Source organism: Gymnogyps californianus, chromosome 2 (assembly GCF_018139145.2).
Source record: "Gymnogyps californianus isolate 813 chromosome 2, ASM1813914v2, whole genome shotgun sequence".
NCBI lineage: Eukaryota > Metazoa > Chordata > Aves > Accipitriformes > Cathartidae > Gymnogyps > Gymnogyps californianus.
In genome coordinates, this window is record NC_059472.1 from 110500465 (window position 1) to 110521284 (window position 20820).

Below are 20820 nucleotides of genomic sequence, written 5' to 3' on the forward strand. Positions count from 1 at the left end.
AATAATGCTTCCAGCATATAGATAGTGCATTTACCTCAAAGACTTCAAAATGGAATTTACTACTTCTCTAAAAAATGTGCAGCCAGAACGTTCATTTGCTTTACACTTAGTGCTTGTTTTTCACATATTTCCCATACAGTCACATTAGAAGTGGTGTCCCCACTCATTTCTGGTTCTTGACGTTGTTCGAAGTTACAGCTTTGCCCAAGAAATGCTTTTTTAACTCCAGTTTTGCACACAAATAGAGCAAGAACAGCAGTGTGAAGCCTTTATCTCTTGTTTCTTCTGATGGCTATGGTGTTCCAGCCATTATATATTCACCATTTGTGAGAACCGACTTGTAGTGCGGATTACGTAGCACCACAATGGCTTTCAGTACCTGCAGGATCAAATACAGAAGCTGCCCTGGCTGAGACAAAACTTCTTAGCCCAACAGGAGAACTGAGTGTTTTCCCACTCTGATTTGGTTGTACCCCAGCCAGCTCCCACACCTGGACCTTCGATAATGGCAGAGAAAATACGAGCAGTGACGTTAACAGAATATCTTTCTTCCCCCCTCCTAACTTAGCAGCATTCACCTTTGATATAAGTTGTGCTTCATATAACTGTGAATCCTACTGCCCTCATGGATGTTGGTGCTGATCCGTGGCTCGCCTGCTATTTGTGGTGGTGCTTGGAGGATGGGAGAAGCTTGGAAGCCGTTGTGTTGTCATAGGGTCACTCCTTGACTCGCAGTCCTGGGTACAGCATACGTGTGTACTGTGCATCTGGTACTGTCACTGAGGTGCACTCTCAAAATGGCTTTTCTTCCCCAAATCATGGATTTGTCTCGGGTGGGGGTGAGGCATTTCAGAAAACAATCTATGTATTTTATACAGAATTGTATATACATAAAATTTTACACAGAAATTTCTGTACATCTGTATAATTTTTTTTCTGCTGCAAGTAGTAGTGTTAGGTGAGAAATTCTAGCTGGTACTCTCTCTGTTCAGTAATAGTCACTAATCCTTGTGAATATCAATTTGGGGCTGTCTGCTAATGTTAGTACAGAGATGTGAAGCAAATCCAGCCGTACTTCGACAGAAATGATAAATGCTGAACCTTCACATCACTGTTTCTGTCAGGATTGTAGTCCTTTAAAGTTAGAATTTTAGTCGAATGTTCCCTTTACGACCAAATTTAGGTAGCAAGTGCAATAGGAGAGACATTCAGTCACTGAATTTGTCTTTTGTTATTGCCAACTTGCTTTTGTTTTAAACAGTTAAGATCTTATTTTAGCATATAAAATTAGAATTGAAGAAAAGCTTTCTCTCTTCCCCCAAATCTCAGTTTTGTAATATTGTGGATGTGACTTACAGTAGGCACTGGAAATGAAAGCTGAGGGGTTTGTTTTGCTTTGGGTTTGAATTTGGAAAAAGAGCATTTCTTGGCGTCTTAGAACAGACATTGAGGAGAGTGTTCATTTGAGGTAATGTGAGAGGCTTTTCGGGTGCTTTGCCAGGAGAAGGAATGCCTACCTTAGCGGGAAGAAGAGAAGCTGAAATTTGCTGAAACAATAGTGAGCCTGGCATTCGCGAGTGCAGTGCGAGGTAGGGAGGGCTTAGACAAATCATCAGTGAATGAATGAAATTAGGAGAGAGGTACTTAAGTACTGTAAGTGCTAAAAGCTTCATTCTCTAAAATTTTAGAAACATTAAATTATGGGAGTAAAAACCCCTTAGTTGAAAATGCTGTTTTATGAGCGGACAGAGTATTTGTGAAATTCATATATCAGTTGATTTCAAAGTTTGATTTTACTGTCACAGGTCATACCCATCACAAGAAAAACTTGCCGTGAATACCACATGAGTTTTGTTGAGATTTAGGACCAGCCTCAAGCTCTTCTTTCTGGTCAGGTAATCCCCCTGGTGGATGCAGTAATCTGGTCCTCACGCTGCGGGAGTGGATCCAAATTAGCAATGCTGTTTTTCCACCGAGAGTATTGCTGCACATAGGCAGGAGCGCTCTTTGCATGCAGGCTGCATCCTCTTCTGATCTGTGAACAGTAGAGAGAGAAATCAGGAGTAATTGTAGAAACCATTTCAACTCTCTTAGCTTTGTACCGTTTGGATGTTTTTCTTCTTCTCCCATCATGCATACACATACATATATGCACTTCCTCTGTTGTGCGTAACGACTTCAAGGTTATTTTTTAAAGACCTTCAGGCATTTTCTGAGTGTTTTTGAACCAGTCCACCCTTCACCGGTGTATTGCTTGTATAGAGGTCGTCTTTGATGAGGTTTTTGTCATATGCACCCACTGAAGTTTCAGTGTACTCAAGCATTAGAAAAGCCACTATTTGAGTGTCTTTGTTTTCTTTGTTGAGCTGTTTATTTTGCTTTCTTCCCACACAGTTCCCTGGCCTCGCTCTGACAACTGCTTTTCTGCATGAATTACATTCCTCGGGGCCGCAAGTCTCCTAATTCTTCCAGTCGATTTGATTTCTGCCTGTGTGATTAGTCCTCTGCTCCAACACACAGTTGGTCTTTGCCAAGCAAACTGCTTGCTAAGTGCCTTTAACATGAAGACCTAACTACATTTTTTAACCTCATTAGTGTGTAGGGCACTGCTTCATTCCGGTTTAATAACATGGCCACTATTGAATCATCAGTTGCTCTAAGACAGGTTACAAAAAGGTTACCTAAGTTGTCTGGTTTTCTTTTTGTATTGCTGTGCTTTTGCTGGATAACAGTTTCTTTCAGCACATGTCCAGTTATAGCATGTAAGTTGCTTTTTGAAGGAAGACCCATCAATTCTGCGCAGGTAGATTTGCGATGCTGAGAAATTTCATATTTGTATGTTCAAAAAGAAACTCAGCACCTATTTGGAAATAGCGAATCTAAGTAATAAAACCAGTAAGAAAATGTGGTTTTGGGAGAAAAGGGCAAGAGGGCTTGGGGGAGCTAATAAAATTTTCCTTCTTGTTTCAGCTGTAGAATTACAAAGATCTCATCCTCACCAGTTTAAATACAGACTTCTCACTGTAACACTGGATTTACAGCAATGCGGCCACAGTCTGCATTGGTTCACTTTGTCTCATGGGATCAATTTTTAGCCAAATGTATCATCACTGAAATTTAGATTTCGATTGCAATCACGCGTAAACTTGAATGGAAAAGATATTACAGGACTTCCAAATGTTGTAAAGGCAGTAAAAAAAAAAGTTTCCTAAGAAGACAGCATCACCAGGGAGCCAGGGGAAGAAAGGAGGCACTGGGTCACATGCCACTTGTGATGGTGCATTTGTGCAGTTGCATAGCACAGCCACTCAGAGGGTGAGACTTCATGATTAATGGTGTTTATTCTTGACAGAAGCCTCCTTTATTTATCTGCAATACAGTTTAGTGATTTTATCAGTCACCTGAATGAAAAATATTCAGTCATACCAATATTGCAGTGTAAATTGAGTAGAGTCACTTTTTATTATATCTTTCAGCCTTATCATCTGCACAGTAATTTTCTAGCAGGGGTTTGATATAGAAAGGCTGGATTTAGCTGTACTTGACACAAAGCCTCTTCAATTTCCCCTAAAAGTTCAGGCTACTCTTAGAAATGTGTATAAATATATATATAAAACCCTCTTATCCAAGCAATTTCAGGATTTGAAGGAATAAAGATAAAATGCGCAAACCTGGATGTGAGAAATGTTGTTCATATGAAAACATCTAATAGCTCTGAAGCTACTGGTGAAATGCTCTTTAGTGTTTAAGCTTGTGGCTTAGTGCAGTTCTTTTTGCATGGCTACGTGGTCTGACTTTCTTCTAATCAATCATCATCCAACTCCAATCAGCATACAGGCAGAGCCTATCGTTCATCCTGGGTGTAATTTCAGAGTTGAAGACTATAATGGCCACATACAGCACATTAGTCACTGCGATAACAGCTAGTGGCACTCCTGAGGAAGGGGGAGGATGGGGGAGAAGGGGAATAAAATTCTTCTCATTCTCACAGTGCATTAGTGAAATAGGAGCAAATGTTAAACAAATGTTTATTGAATTAGCTGACTTAACAGCATTAAGTGTGAGCAAGCTTCTGACACTCCTTTGACCCGCTCTTTTGCGGGAGGAGAGGAAGGGGAAAGGGAAGGAAGAAGGGGGTACATGAATGCCATCGGGATTTATATGTGCCCACATATTCATATGATGGTGCCGCTGTGGTTAAACACTTCAAGAGAAGGCAGGCCCTGCCTGTAACGGAGAGGAGGCTAAAATTTGAATAGCAAATGAGACCACCTCTAGAGCATCAAAAGAGAATTGCAGAGCAGGGAAGTTTGCTGTAGGAATGCAGTTGGTAATTTCACTGTCCAGTCTGTTATTAATAACAACAGATAATGAGTATGCTGTAGACCTTTTAGATTTTCCTGCTGCACTTTGTGCGACAGCATAGTTTGATGAGGGAATGGTATGTGGAGGTCTATGGCAGTCTCTCCTCTAATGTGTAGCAAACACTTTTCCAAGGCTTATTTGAATAACATTTGTTTGTCCTGTGCATCTGTTTTACATTCATGATGATGAGTTTTGCATCAAATGCAGCATTGATACATTATCCTTGATATATTAATGACCACAAGTCAATAGACTTGGAACCGTCTGAAAACAAGGGAGGAAAAATTTACCAGCACTGAGATTGGGCTGTGCCATGCAGTTATAGGGTCTTACCCTACTTACGGTTCATAGAAGTCAGTGTGAAATGAGCAGAGTAAGGCAATGCCTTGGTAAGGCACTAGCAGAAGCAAGCGATGGAAATAACAGCATATCTTGTTAGCATTACTGTTATTTACTGTTTACATTGCTGCAATGTCCAACAGCTCTGTGCAGGATCAGAGCTCTGCTGAGTGTTGTGCAAATACAAGTTGCTCTGCCAGGAAGAGCTCGCAGTCGGACAGCTTTGGCAAATGAACTCCGGTGAGTCGGCTCCGACGGCCTCGGGGGTTACCAGCCCCAGCTGTTTTCCTCGGCCTGAAGATTATCCCTTGTCCCTCAGCAGGGTCAGACGGTGTGCCTTTGCCCCATTTACAGTCTGGCAACTTTGCTCTGGCTCACTGAAACTGGGCACTGAAGTGGTTAGAGGCAGAGTCGTGCTGCCTGTGCTGGGAGGGGCACCAGCTGGGTAGTTGGGGGCAGTAAAAGCTTACACAGCTGCCGCAAAATTTGCAAGAGGATATCCGCTAGAAGCCTAAAAGGCAAGTGACATTTGGAGGGAGTATAGTCAGTCACGTTTTTGTATGCTTGCATCCTTTGTTGGTACAAGCAAAGAAATTGCCAAGTAAATCCACGTAATCTTCCCCTAGTCACTGATTTCTTTGCAGCAGTCCTGAGGAGGATTTGGAGGAAGGAGAGGCAAGCTGGGACGCTCTGTATGCAAAGGCCAAGTGGACAGTGTTTCAGAGGAGTGTCGGGAGGCAGTGACAGCGGTTGGCGGCAGGATGGAAGGAAGAGGAAAAGGAGAGGCAGGTTGTTGTGGGGAGATTACCATTATGTGAGGAGAACAAGAAGCCTGGGCTTGACTTGGAGAAATGCTGTGAGACAGTACATGGTTTTATTTGCATTTTGCATAAAGAAGAAAAAAATAAATGAGTCAAAACTGTATCTGCATACACATTTAAGGAACGCATGTCAAGACTCCAAGTCAGGACTTGTGTAATGAAATGAATATACCTTGACTCAGTGGCATCTGAAGCAGCAGTTGCTCACTGTAGTCAATACAGGTGTTACTGTGGGCTGAAGGTCACCAGTGTTACAGCTGACCTTATGTAAACAAAATATTAAATAATGGAATGAATATTCATTGCTTTTTACAGCATAAACTCTTCTTGAGGGAATCCACAAGCTGATGGTTGGGTTATTTATGAAGTATTACAAGTAGCAGAAGGTGTATGTAAAAAAGCTGGATCTGCATTCAGGCAGTCTGTCAGTTGAAAAATAGGAATACAGTCACTGACTAAGGATTTAGTGCCTTGATTAATGTAGCCAATTTTTAACTGTAACTACATAATGTTAACACTTCCCAAAGAAGGAAAGGGGAACCAGAGTGATATTCTTTTGCTGTGGGTCATCGGCTAATTGTCGTGCATGATTTCCAGCACCATGAACATCTCTTGTGCAGTCATTTGTGTCTTCTTTTTCTTTCTGCAATGATACCTTTTAACTTTATGAGGGAGAAACATTTTGTTCTAACCCAAAGTGAGGTTATTTGTATATTTTAGGAATTTACATTCCAGAACTGCACACATTTTGTAAAGCATTGTCCTTGCCTCAATGAGAAAATATTAATAACGTAGTATCTCTTGGTCTGACCTTTCCACTCTAGATACTGAACACTTTCTGAGTGCTTTACCACAGTGTTACAGATGGGGAAACAGCAGATGAGGAAGTCAACAAACTTTTCCAAGGTGGCACAGCAGATAAGTGGTGGAAACCAAACGACAGCCTGTGTACCTTAAACCCTGAACTAGCTCCTCTTACGCGTAAACTGCATAAGCACTGACCCATTTATGATTTATTTGTACATATATCTACAGAATGGAAGGTTGCAACCAAATCCGATTCTGTGACTTACTTCCCCATACTGACTACAGTGTGAATTTTGGAGGAGAAGTGAGCAAAATATTGACTAGGTGTTGGAACATGGAAAGGAGTATAGGAAATCAAGGACCTTTCTTGTATTAGGACTTAAGCATATTCTTGTTTTCCCTCTTCTTCATTTGCACCACTAAAAAAATACAGTTAACAGTGCTTACCTTTTTGTAGCAGTTGAGCTCTTTTACATGAAGTGTGCGCTGACATTTCTGTGTATTCAATTAACTCTAATTCTTTAAGTGTTCCAAATCATTTGCATAGTTTTCCTAAGTCCAAGAATGCAATACAGCAGCTTTGAGGCAGTGAGTGATTTTAGGGGAACGGACTGCCTATTTTAAGACACAATTTCTGAAAAAAATCAAGTATTAAAAGATGATATCATTGATTTCCCATACTATATATTTATGGGTTTGATTGGTTACAAATTCAGTTAGAAGTGCAAAGAGAAAAGGGACCGTGGAATTGCGTTTTAAGAATATTCAGTGCTGGTCTCACTCTCCTTGCATTGAAGTCAGTGGAAGCTTTACTGGTGGCTCTCAGGGAGAGCAGAATTGGATCAGCACTTTGTGCTTATGAAGATCATGTCCATGATCACTTAAGGATTCTACCAATTAAATCAGTGGACAGTTTCCCATCGATTGCAGTTTATATAGGGTTGAACCCTACAGGAGCAACTAAAGATTTTGAGAAGCAGGATGATTATTTGACTGTTAATTTTTCCATATCATTTAGGTGCATAGTTAGCTGCCCGAGCCTGATTTATCGAGCACTCACAACCACGTATGTGCTTGTAACAGTGAGGAGTAACTTGATCATTTGGGCTAATCACAACTATTAGAATTGTTCTTACTTGTATTTTCAAGATCAAGCCTTAATTTCTTAGAGCTCAGCTTTCTTAATATAAAACCCTTTTATTAGCCAGTTGTTGACTGCTGGTGCTGCAGATCAGTCTGTACAAGCAACTATGACATTAAACAAACAATACTCATTTAACACGGGAGTTATTACTGAAGGAATTGAGCCATGTGCTTTAAAATAGGAGTCACTACATATCAGGAAAGTCCTTGTTGTTCATCTTCCAGGATCTACTAGAAATAAAAGTGTTAATGTTTTGGGGGCAGCCATCAGAAGATTATTGCAGAAAAAAAAAGAAAAAGAAAAAAGGAAAGGATCATAGGCAGTTTAATGAGTTTAACATTTTTCAGTTCTCCAGGCAGGGCTGAATTGAACAGGTATTAGAGAAACAGTGTGGATATCATTGGTATGAGAGTTATGCCATCAATGCTTGCTCCAGCATTGAATAACGTACTGTTAAATGATTAAATATCGAGGTTTGAACTTTGACACTTTCATAATATAACAAGATGGATGAAAAGGCAATAATAAATTAGGTTATGTTACAATATTTCATCCCACTTCGTTGACAAGCTTTGTTCTGTGAGATAGATTATTGTTCCATCTGTAACCTCAGCTCAGTGTCATATTTACAATGTTATAGTTAAGGATCACTTGCTGTTTTCAATATAAATGTATTTTTCAACAGATTCATAAAAGAGCCATTTAAAAATTTATCAGGACAAAACTTGGCATTAAAATTTCCAGTCCTGGAGTTATAGTTTCCTTTAAAATCAGGAAATGCTTAAATCGCCCTTTTTTTTTTTTTTTTTTAAAGATAGGTTGTGCTTAGAAGAGGTTTTTGCCCAAGCACAGCTTAAAGCTATTTGGAAACCATTTATGACAGATCACTTCTCTAACACCAAACCAACCTCAAAATTTTCATCCAGATTTTCCTGTGACACAGTCCTTTGTGGCTGTCCTGAGTGGCTTTACATCTGCTTCCAGAAAACATTGCTATTGAAGAGTACTCTCTGGCAAGTGTGAGGGTTACAGTACGCCCCAGGGCCTGCTGTACTTTTCACAGTTGCAAGAGATGCAAGAACAGGGACAATGTGTGCTGTATTGATATTCTGGCATGTCTTCAAGCAGTTCAAAGACTCCAAAGCAAAGAAACCCAGTGTGAGGACCCTGAGGCCACTAATAGGCCATAATTGCCTTGAATAGCCTCACCTGGGACCTCCACCCACACCCCATGCACCCAGGAGCCCTTTTTAAGCTCAGCCTGGGGCCTTTAGTCCCTGCCTGAGCTATATTGTAGGTAGCTGAGCTTGGGACCTGCACTGTTGGTAGCTGTTCTCCTGGATGGACCCCTCAGAACCACGGTGTAGCTTGTCTCCTGTCCTGTCTTTGGCCCTGTCTCCTTCTGCGCTTGACTGGCCCCCTTTGGACCTGGTTTGTCACTTTGCCTTGTCTCAGGCTGCTGATGGACCCTGTTACCAGCACCTGGCTCTGGTCTCCTAGCTCAGATCTGGTGGCATGGAGTGCATTGCCTGTGCTGGGGTTAACCTTGGCTCCTGGCTTGCCTTCCCTTAGAGAGCAGCAGGCCCTTGCTGCTCCCCAGCACCCTGAAATGGATCTCTTTTCTTCCCATCCCCTCCCCTCCTTCAATTTCTGAGCTAACCACCCTTACTCAGTTAAGCGTAAATCTACGTAAGATGGTTTCGTGGTACTTTGGGCTGGTCCTCTGCCTGGCTCTTCGCTAGCTCTACACGAATGATAAAACTGTGACTTCGTTGGGAAGGCGGTGGAAAAAGGAGAATGGGGAACTGGAGTTCAGTGTTCTTGTTTTGTTATGAAATTTCTGAACAGTTACAGGTCTAATAGCTTGGAAAATAAAAACCTATTAATATTTTTGTCAGTCTTCATTTTTTAGAGGCTCAAAATCACCAAATATTTTGGTTTTTTTGAATGTACAGAATTCAAGGAAGTTGTATGTTCCCACATGTGGTTTCCTTCTGCCTCATGCCACAGGAGCAGTTTAGGAACATAAGTGGGGGAAAAGGTGCAAGTTAGAAGGGAAAAATGAGGTAAGGTAGGGAATACTCTGTGCCTTCTCTAGCCTAATATCTGGAGCTAATCTGGCACCTGTCATGTCTTACCCTACCTCACCAGGGGCATGGGCAGAGACTGGAAATTGTGCTCCTGAATCCTATCAGTATGGCACTGAGAAGAGAGGGTGGCTGAAGGGCCACGTAGTCAACAAGCTCTGTGCTCACTTACCTACCTGGGGATTTTTGCCTCTAGTCATAGCCAGACAGCAGTATTTCACTTGCACGAGTTAGCCGCTCCATTACTACCAAAGAAAAGGATAGGATTTCCACTTGAATTTGGAGCGTCTGATCTTCTTCATTGTAAAACTGGCAAATGTTTAGGGGCAAATGCTTAGGTACAAAAACCAACCTAAAGTATGTTGTACGAGCCCCACTACCCCTGTTCTCTCTGCTGATAGAAAAAATGTGTGATCCTTTCAAAATAATACGAGGTAATGATCTGTGCATGCAGATCATTTTGAAATACGTATAACTCGCTCATGCTTGCCACATCATCACATGCCTAATCCCAGATTCCCATGATCTTCCTTCCCCAGTTAAAAAAAGGGCTGCATGGGCTGACAAGGGAATTGCACTTTGTTCAGTTTTTGTGGCAGCTAAAATCCAGACCTGCTGCTGGTGAGTCTTGTGCAGAGTTCATCTGTTGCAGCTGTAAGCAACAAAACAAAATGACACACTGTTTTCATGAGTAATAACTGAAATCTTACATACAGCTCACCTGTGGTTCAGCAGTGGTCAGAAAAAGCATTAAAAAAAAAAAGTGGCTTCATGCCACAAATCACGTTTTGTGATTTGCCATACATCTGATGCTGCTCACAGCTGCTGGTGTGACCACGTAAGTTTTTAAGACTGCAGACATCTCTGCAACATTCGTCAAAAAAATTGTCATGACTAATAGGAAAAAATACACCTGTTTGCCCTTACACTGATTTCACTGCCTTGGTACGTGCGTGCCATTCTCCTGCTGAGTAGTTGAGGTTCTCCAAAGCATCAGAGTCGGGACAGGGAGAAGTTGGCAGGCTGGAGATGGGTGGGGAGTGGGGAAGACCTGTGTTAGATACGGAGGCTGTGGCAGTCACGGTATTTTGGCACTTTAGTGGTGAGAAGGAGGGCAGTCTGGACAGAAAGGAGGAGGCGCCTTCACAGCCGGCCCCATTCTCTGCTGCTTCTCTTTTACGTCAGGGGTGTAGATGTAATCAAGGTTACTGAGAAAATAATAAAATCAGCCTAATGTGCCAGGATAAAAATTGCAGTGATAAAACACAGCCATAGGATCTCTTTTACTCGCAAACCTGGAGACCTCCAACTTCAAATAAGTATTGAAAGCATGATAGGCTTTGTATTAAATTTGAGTTGAGTTTGCAGGATCTCTGGGAGTAGACACAAAGGTCCTGATTCAGAAAAGAGCGTGCATCTGCTTCGCTTCCTCTCTCTGAAGGAAGCCTTAGTGCTCCAAGTATGTCATTGAACAGGAAAACCCCTGTGTAGGAGAGGATGCAGAGCAAGTTCTGCCTTCCCATGGTTTACAGGTGAGGCATAAAGTTTCAAGCAGTATCACTGAAAATGTCCCTGCCTTTTCTCATGCTGAAGCCTCATTGCGTCCCACAAAGTAGCCTCAGACCCAAGGCAGAACACCGTTTGCCAAGGCTGGGGACAAAGTACATGTGAATTATAAATGGTGGGGGTGGACTGTCACCCACATCTGAAGATTTGATTTGCTTGTCACTGAATGAGTGTCTGCAGAGCCACTCCTGGGCTGTACTGTTTGTTGTTTACAGGACAAAAGTCATTCTTTATTGATAGGCAAGGAGGTTGCAAAGCAACAGCTAATAGTAAGTGTGTTTGGCTGCACCCTTTCTGAAAGTCACATTTTAGTTTGAAGGAGGGAGTTAAACAATACTTTTGAAAGATGTTCATAGTGAAGTTTAATCATGGAGGGAAAGGAAGGGAAGAATACGTAACGTTTATTGGAATAAATCAGGAGGGCTCAAACAGTGGGAGCTGAGAGCAGATGGAGGCAGGAAGGAAAATGGGACTGTAGAGAAAGGAGGGTCTGGAAACACAGAGGAGTGAGAAAAGCACAGGCTGGAAGTGAGTGGAAAAGTTAGCAGCACGTTAAAATCAAATGTTGGAGAGAGATTAGTAAACATTAGAGTCCAGAGCTGGGAATTTTATGTGGAATCTAATGACTCCTTATTTCTGCCTCTGATAGTACAGCTTATATGCCTGTTGTCGATTGACATTACCCAGGTCGATGTCCTTTCCCTTAGCATCCTTGGAAAACAGAGGAGCTCAGAGGAGCGGAGAGAGGAGGAGGCAGGGCTGAGGAGGAGGAGAAGCGGTTGAGTCCCAGTGTCCTTGAATGGCTCCCATTGGATCTGGAGGGAGAAGCTGACAGCCTGGCTCTTAATCTCGCTCCTGCGGCAGCGTTTGGCTGTTGGCCAGCTGGAGAGTGAATCACTGAGGCTGATACAGACTTTCAGCCTTCTTGCAAAAGCTTTTAAACAGTTTTCTGTTCGATATGCACCAGATAAGGCCAGGACTCCTGCTTGCCTGGGTGCTCTCCGGGTTTCTAACTCTTTCTGAGTTGAGATCACATTAGAAAAAATAACTTATAAAGTGACATCCAAACTTAGTTTCTTTGTTACTCTTGTATTAAATTTGCTATACTACTGTATTTTCCTCACTGCCAGGATGGGAAATTCACTGTGTAATGTGATATCCAGCTGTGGTATTTTTGCTTCCTACATCACCATGAGTTTTAAGGCTCCTGCCTTCCACACTTGGCCTGACAGGGAACCGCAAGACAGCAAATGCTTCATGGCTGGTCGGGTTTCACAGTACCAACAAGAGTAAAGCTGCATTTCCACCGTAAAACAAAGGTGCTTCAAAACCATGCAGACAAAAAGTGCTCCGAGGAAAGGAGATGCCTGTTTTGCATGGTGGTGGAAAACGGCTTCTGGTTTCAGGTTCTCAGTGCCTTTTAAATACGGTGAAGCCGTACCACTGAGTGGCTGGGCTTCGTGTGGGTCACTTGCTCAGGTGCCAAAGGAGTGATTGTGCTGCCAGTACCTGCTGCTAGCACACAACGAATGCAGCTCTCTAACAAACTTTGGAGCTAGGAGGTAGTTTCATATGGGAAGGCTAAATAGGCTTACCTTGCAGAAAGCTGTAGGAGGGCAAGAAACACACAAAAGCCAAATGGGGAAGGGAAGGGAAATGAAGGAGGAAAGCACAACAGGAAAAAACTTTATTCCCCAGATTTTATGAGCCCTCATGGATTTTGTGGTAGGGAAGCCGGCATCGTGTTAGGAATGCATAGCTTTGATCTTTGTCCCACTCATACGCTAGCATTTCCGAGCTGATGGCAGGGCAGAATTGGCTCCTATGTAAGATTACATTCTGTTGGCCTTTTAGGTGACGACAACTATCTCCATTGATCACGGTATGTGTATGTTAAAGGAAAAAAAAATACATTTCTTGTTTTATTATTCTTTGTAAGCCAGCAGCATCAAAGGAACAGGCTGCCCTCACTGCTCTCACAGCTGCTGCCTGTGTCTATGCTGTATATATGCTAAATTAATTGGAAAAACAGGGACAAAAAGGCATTTAGTTCGGGTCAACCAGTTGGACTACAGCAAATGCATGACAGGCTTAATCATTGTCTTTTGCCAAAGAGCAGGTTGGCAAGGGCAGGCACTCCAACCTCTTCTGATGAAATTTGGACTTTTTCCAGTGCCTTTGGAGGCGGGATGCTGTGAGAGAAGGTCTCCATGCAGAGCCCGGACGCTGTCATATCGACAGGGTGGGATGATGGGAAAGGTTACGGCAGGTTATTTATCTTTTGTCAGCTGTGAACTCAGCTTTCAGCCTTGGTTCATCACAGCTTCATACACGTAGCCTGAGAAGGCACCACAGCTCTCCCTTCGCAAGAATGAGGTAGTTAATTAATGTGGTCTTGTTAAAGGCATCGGTCTCTGGTGCCATGCTAAAAACAAACATATGCAGCAATCTTTCTTCCTTTGCCACCACGTTTTCTGCATCTTTCATGAGAAGGGATATCAACAAAAAAATGCTCCAAAGGATCCAGCTGTCTTAATGGCTTACAAAGTTTGGGTCTTCTGAAATGACTTCTGTATAAACGTGCAATCTTGCACTTTCAGGATGAGTAAGCTGGCAAGTGAAGGGAGTGGGTGCAATGTAGCTCTCAAAACTCCTTTTCCAATAGTCACGTGGTTTTGAAGATGTAAATGATTCAGTATCTCAGTATGTCTTCCATATTGCAGCAAGAATTAGTATGTGGTATACAGGGTGCATATTTCACACTAATTAAAGTGATTTTCTGCTGAACTCCATGGGGAAAGGGTATTGAGGGATGTAAAGATTAAACGAAATATAAATTCATGTCAAAATTGGTCAGAGAAATGTTGCTAATAATGGGTACAGAGAAGAATTCATTTCCTATCCTTTTGCTTTCCAGGCAGTTGACTTTAGTGGAAGTTATTACATGTACAACCCAGTTGTTATTCTTCAAGAAATGAATGTGTTACTTTTACAGTATTTTTCTTTATTGTATAGATAACCTGGCTGGTTTTTGTTTGTTTTTCTTTCTTTTTTCTTCCAGGCCTTCTGCCTTATCTAGTAGCCCAACATACTCAGAGCTTCCATTCCTTAGAATTTCCCCGCACCGAAATCCTGCTGCGACATCAGAGTCTCCCTTCAGCACCCCTCACCCATACATTAACCCCTACATGGACTACATCAGGTCCCTGCACAGCAGCCCATCCCTCTCCATGATCTCGGCAGCCCGCGGACTCAGCCCAACAGACGGTGGGTTAAGACAGGCTTCCTGTTTTCTGTCATTGTAGCAACTTAAGTTATATTAATCTTGTCAACATTTTTCCCCCCTTGTTCAAAGCAGCTTCAGCAGGTTTGTCAGACATATTCATTATGTCATAAATGTTTCAATACTTCATCAGCCGATCACGGCTCATTTGTACATCTCACAAATGTTGAAACTTCAGGGAGAAGAAAAAAAAAAAAAGCCCTGCCTCATTCAAAATTTAAGCTGGAAGGGTGGTGTATGTCTTGTGATATCTTTTGTTTGTGGAGCTGACCCAAGGTGTGATTCTGATCTCCCAAGAAATCTGCTGTATCTGCATTGAATCCAGCCAGATTCTCGTGAGTGTACATCAGTGTATAATCATGGAGTTCTTCAGGTGCAAAAGGCTTGTTAATTAAAATAGTATTTTTCAATCACGTAAAGTATGCACTGACTTGTTATATTTAGTCAATAAGTTATGTAGAATTATTTCAGTTCACCCTAGCCAACGATATGGCCAAATGAAATGATGCTGATATAGAAGTGGCTGATGATCAGGACTGTCCCCTTTAGTTTAAATGGTGGGCAGTATACTTGAAATATTGATGCTTTAGGTCTTGGTGTGACCATGGCTATTACCTTCCAGGTTATTTGGGTTGAAGTGAACTCCTGAGATCACTCTTGTCATTACTCTGGCACATTTCGTATTTATTTCAATGGGAATTTTGCCGAAGTGAGCACTGAATAGAGTTGCAAAAAGGCTCAGTCTTGTTAGGAGTAGGTTTTTCAATAATAGAGTAAGCAGTTTGACATTTCAAAATTGTAGCATTTGCTGAAGAGAGCTAAAACATAACATACTTGGAAACAAATATGTAGTGAAGATAATTAAACTATTATTTTAACTACAGGAAAGATCTTCCCAGTGTATGCAGAAACTTACCAAACAGAGTTAAACTGCCTTTAGCTGAATTTGAAAAATGAGTGGTGCACCCTATCCAAACGGATACCTAATTAATCCTCGCTTATAAGAACATATACCTTTACAGTTAATCCATTAGTTATGGGCACATATTCTTATGAGAAGAAATTTTAATGACCTATTGTCAGTCACGGTATATGGCATGCACATAGGGCTTTCTTAGCAGCACTTTGGATGTTGTATGAATCCTTGCTAATTCTACCCTTTTTATTTTAGCCAAAGTATTTAAAAAAAATTTTTTTTGACGGAACAATTTGAATGCTCAGAAATACATGTTTTGACTCAGGGAGCTTTGGAGCTTTTGATATAGGCTAAACATAATAGAGCTGTAATGTAATGGCATAAATTGGGAAAACTCTTGCAATGTATACTTGGGCTTTTCACAAAAGGTAATATGCAGAACACTTTACTATCTTTCCTTCAATAATCTTCAGATCACATTCCTGCAGAATTTCATTTATGCTTAAGGTATGCTCCAGTTGCACATACAAAGAAAGGAGGGAAGGAAACCAGCTATCGTACAACCATATGACATTAACCTGTGTATGTTCTTGGTCTCAGGTACACAACGCTGAATTCACTTGCATAGATGTAGGCACATAGTGCTATCTGAGATACACTGGGATATCTGACCCAGCACCCAGCTGACACTCCAGAAAGGCAGAGGTCTCCTAGAGGTGCTTTGCCATATTCATCAAGCTAGTGGTAATCTCTCTGAAACTCTAGCATGTCTCAGGGTAGAATTTGGTTCCAGATTCTGGCACCTAAATTTAGGTCTCTACAGTATAGAAATCTGTCTCTGATCTTGGTGTGCTGTTTTGCCATTATAGTCCGGTGAGTTCTAGGTAGTGCAGTCAGTAGAGCCTTAGAGAACTGTTCACCCAAATACAGTACTGAGTCTGCAGCTCTGTCATAACTATGATGGTGCTAAGATTCATCTGTCTACAACATAGGTGTTTGGTGTCAGTTCAGGTCTGTGACGTACTTTGCCTCAACTCCAGCTGCCACCTCAGAAAGGCAGTTTTCTCCTCTAAGGCCTGTCTCGTACCTGCCAGCTTCATGTAGGTGCCTTGGATACCCACAGGCTTTCAGATGGCACGAGACACTCAGATGTGGACAACGCAGTTGAGTATGCTCTTTCTTAACGCTCATCCCCTGAACTTTGCCTGCTGACTGTATACACAACCTTAGCCTTTCATAAGAACAAGCTAAACGTACTAACTTCATGTTTCCTCTAGGCTCACAGCTCATTTTTGATCAGTTACCACAGCCCAGGTGTTGTGCAGCACCTCGTGAAAATACAGTAACTTGATTGAGGCGTTGGAGATATTTCAGTAAAACATGCTTATTGAAAAGCTGTTAAATTTGTTCTCTGGAATCCATAGTTTGTTGTGTGATCAGTCAGGTATACAATGAAATGCTTTGTTCAGGTGTAGGTTCCTGGGATCAGATAGTCCAAGTCATGGCTTGGGCACTACTAGAATGCAAATAAAAAACCCCTGGGATTTAAAGGAGTACATGCACATAATGTACTAATAACATAATGGACACCATGGCTTAAGTCATATGGCATTTGAACTGTGAAAACTTGGAAGTTGTTATTGTTCTTCTGAAAGTCATAGCGAGATTTCTCTTGCTACCCTAATTGCTTTAGGCCAGTTAGATAATTAGGTCAGCGTACTATTGGGCTCAGTCTGTCAACTCACAGATCTGGGGATGGCTGGGAGCCAAAGCAATCTGGAACATAACGAAGAGCAGTTTCATGTTCACTACAAGTCTTGCCAGCTGTAATTAATGACTGCCACAGCAGCAGTAATGGTAGAGTGTCTTCTGCCTTGTCACTTCACCTTACCCAGCAGAACTGGTGGGCCAGGGGTGGCCGAGGACTCCTCTGAGTAACACAGAGGGTTCAGGGCAGGGGTAAGGACTGAGTTGTCGGTGAATTTAGAGCAGAGTGCTCAAATGAAGCTCAGCAGTGCCCACAATGCAGAAGCAAATGCCTCCCCTTGTAAAAAAAGTAGGGGCAAAGCTGAAGCTACCCAGGAATAAACAGGAGAAAATTCAGGGCTGCAGGCCTTCCCGTTTACCCTTCATTTACCCTTGATGCAATACATCATTTAGTAGGCTAATTTTTTATGTTTGAAGAAGGTAGTAAGGAATGTTCTTTAAAGAGCACCAGAGCATTTCTCAGCATATGGAACATTTAGTAATGCAATTATGTGCTCACTATGTTTTCTGCAGCAGTTCATTTTAAAGTTTGCAGCCAATGTTATTGTTAGTTAACCCAGACACTTATGTCAGAAAGCTCAGGAAGTATTTTAAGTGTGTCTGGAAAGATATGATGGTTGCCTACTACTGTAAAACTTTTAAAATCAGTGATTCAGTGTGAGTTACTCCTCTTTTAAAATTTGGTCTGCCTATTTTTCTTGCCATTTCACAGAAAGTGGTGGTGGCTGAAGTAGATTATATTTATTTAAGAAATCAATTTGTAATTTGGAAAAAATACCAACAACCTTTAATTTATCTCAGCTCATTTTTTATGCCATTCCTGTTCCTGTTTGATGTACTTCTATTTTTCTGAACCTTTCCTGAAATTGGTTATATTTAACATTATAACATCAAAAGCACATTCTTCCATTTTCTTTGGTAAAAATAAAGACAGATTATACACTTTACAAATCTGTTGCTGAATGAACTTTTTTCCAAACTCCAATGCCATGTTTACCTCCTTTTAGTGTAAATGTTGATTCTTTGCTTCTAAGGTTTGCATTTAGGATCCGATTCTCTAATGTAAACATAAATTATCCTTTTTAGTAATACTGTGTAAGTAACAATATTCAGGTTAAGTTGGTAATTCAAAGATTTTCAGCTTAAAATTTTGTTTCCATTCAAGATTCAGTTGCTGGGATCAAAGAAAAATCTCATTAAATAATATGAAAGAATATAAAAATAATCTGTTGGGATGTAGCCCATTAACCTAAGGAACTTTAAGTGTTTTATGCAAACTTATGTACCATCTTCTGGTGAGCAGAGTGTAAGGAAATTTTAACTGTTTTGCAAGTGGGACAAGTAGAGAGCAGAGAGGAAGGCTGCTCACCTCAGGTCACAGCAAGTCAGAGTCAGGATCAAGGAGAAGGAGCCCAGCTTATTTTATGAGTACTTCTCACACAAGCCCATGAAATGACCTTCTACTTACTGTAGCATCTGAAGCCTGCTGAGATGAGATGATATTAAAATTATGTGCATTTTTGTGTTTGTCCAGAGTTGCCCATTAGTTGATGGCATGCTTGAAAACTGCAGGGCAACAGAAAGCTTGCATATTATTTTTACAGGAGAGAAAGGCTAATATAAGTCATTATCAGAGGACTGCATCGCTCATAACCTCACTGACGGGATGTAGAGCCTATCCGGTCTGTGGTTTTGACTCTGCAAACATGCTCATGTGTCAAGTACACTTACTTGTGAACTTTGAAGGATGGGATGGCCACATTCAGTGACTTCAGTCTGTCCTCCCAAAAAACTGCCCCTATGTTGTTCATGGACAACTAGTATTTGTCCTGAAAACATGCTTTGTCCTTGTTTACTCCTAAACTTATACACAAACTGCCACTGTGAGTGAAAATGTTCTGGTCCTCTAAGCAGAGACTCCAGAAACTTGAATGCTTATGGAAGTTCAGCCGTGTTGTTAGCTTAGAGACGGAGTCCTTTGGGCCAGGGATGAGGTAAATGAGAATAAAGCTCAGGTTTTCCTGCTTTTTTATGTCACTAAATAAATCATACTAGTTTCCATTGCTGTCAGCCTGTCACTTTTTTGGTCACTTAATAATAAATATAAAAATATGAGATCACCGAGCTCATTAATATTTTATGCCTTGCTGTTTTTGAATGGTGTCTTTGCAGTATCATTGGTTGAAATATATTGACTGGTGGTGGCATACTGCAGACGTTGCATTACATTAAAAAATAAACAAGCTGTTTTAATAGCCAGAGAAACCAGCAATGTGATAAAACTTTCCTTCTTGTTTATCTTACGTCATTAACAGTGCTTTTTATGTTGTGTTTTTAGCTCCACATGCTGGCGTCAGTCCAGCTGAATATTATCATCAGATGGCTCTGTTGGCAGGCCAGCGCAGCCCGTATGCAGACATCATTCCTTCAGCTGCCACTGCAGGAGCCGGTGCTCTTCATATGGAATATCTTCACGCCATGGATAGTAAGTGACGTTTTCTAGAAATATAGACAGTTGTACAAAGGGAACCCCGTGGGTTGCTCCTGGTCTGACCCAAAAGGCCTCCATGCAGATAGACAAGTGAGAGTCAACGTAAGCCTCCTCATGAGGCTGGAGAGCCAAAGCATTGATTGCCAAATGTACAAGGGTTACATCAAGTCTGAAAGTAAACTTTGAAAGTAAGTAGGGAGAGGAACAGGACAGCTCCTGAAAACAAGTTACAAATTTTATTTCCAGCAGAGCTTGAGTGCTTTTGAAAATGTCCTTTTCTATTCACAATCAGTAACTCACTTTCATCGTTAGGGTATTTCCCTGATGAGTTCTCTGTTAGTAAAAGGTTTACATCTGTTTTTCTGTTAGGAGAGCATGCTCCCCTCCTTTTTAGAGAGTGGTAGCCATGCTTACAAGTTGTGTATCATAGACTGATAGACTTCGAGACCACTTCTAAGGTGAAGCAGTTTGCTGAATTCTGAGGGATCCTGACTTAGTTTTCCCTAATATTAAGAGCCTTCTTTACCCACTTCAGCATCTTTCAGACCTCTAATCTGTCTCCCTTTCTCTGGTGAAGGAGGAAAAGAGAGCACCCCATTCCAAACTGCTCACTACTGCTGCTTTTGATCAGCCAGAAGGGATTATACAGAGCACTCCCCTCTAGTCATAAGATGCTTACATGCTTTTTGGGATGTACTCGGTTCCTTCCACCAGGGGAAATAAAAGGTGGTGGCAAGAAAAGGTGGTGACTGTTGACTCTTGGTTGGTAGTACAGAGCAATACAATAGCATTAGACCACCTTGTTGTCCCACAGCTTTTTAAAATCTTCGTTAGCATGCAGTTTCTTCTTCCCTGCTGTTGGCTGCATGCCATAGCTGCTGATCTCAAGGAGTGTGGGAGCTGGGAGCTCCACCTCTGGAAGGCATGGAAATATAGATAGCTACCCCTGCAGAACACATGCCTGAGAGTGTGAAGTAGTTGACTGACCAACAATTTTTACAAGAATCAGGCAAGACATATAGTTGTGGAACTGGGCAGGGAAACTATTTTCATTCTCTTACCTTGATAGCAAAGGATTTTTTAATTCCGTTTCTGTTATCAGTCTCACTGCACTGGTAGCATGGATAGTGATTGTACAGTAATGTGACATACCTTGAACCCGCTTCAGGAACATAATAAACCCACACAAGTAGTCTGGACTTAAACCAGAAATTAATGTGCAGGCTTCAGTGCT

At 41.6% G+C, this 20820-nt stretch overlaps 1 protein-coding gene across 1 annotated transcript in view; it reads left to right on the forward strand.

The window, feature by feature from the left end:
* The window catches only part of GLI3 (GLI family zinc finger 3), a 210968-nt gene that overhangs the window by 125909 nt on the left and 64239 nt on the right, over window positions 1-20820 (forward strand). Inside the window, exons 5-6 of the mRNA XM_050891183.1 lie at window positions 14191-14396; window positions 19434-19580. Of these exons, the coding sequence (XP_050747140.1) occupies window positions 14191-14396; window positions 19434-19580 (353 nt within the window). The remainder of the gene's footprint in view (window positions 1-14190; window positions 14397-19433; window positions 19581-20820) is intronic.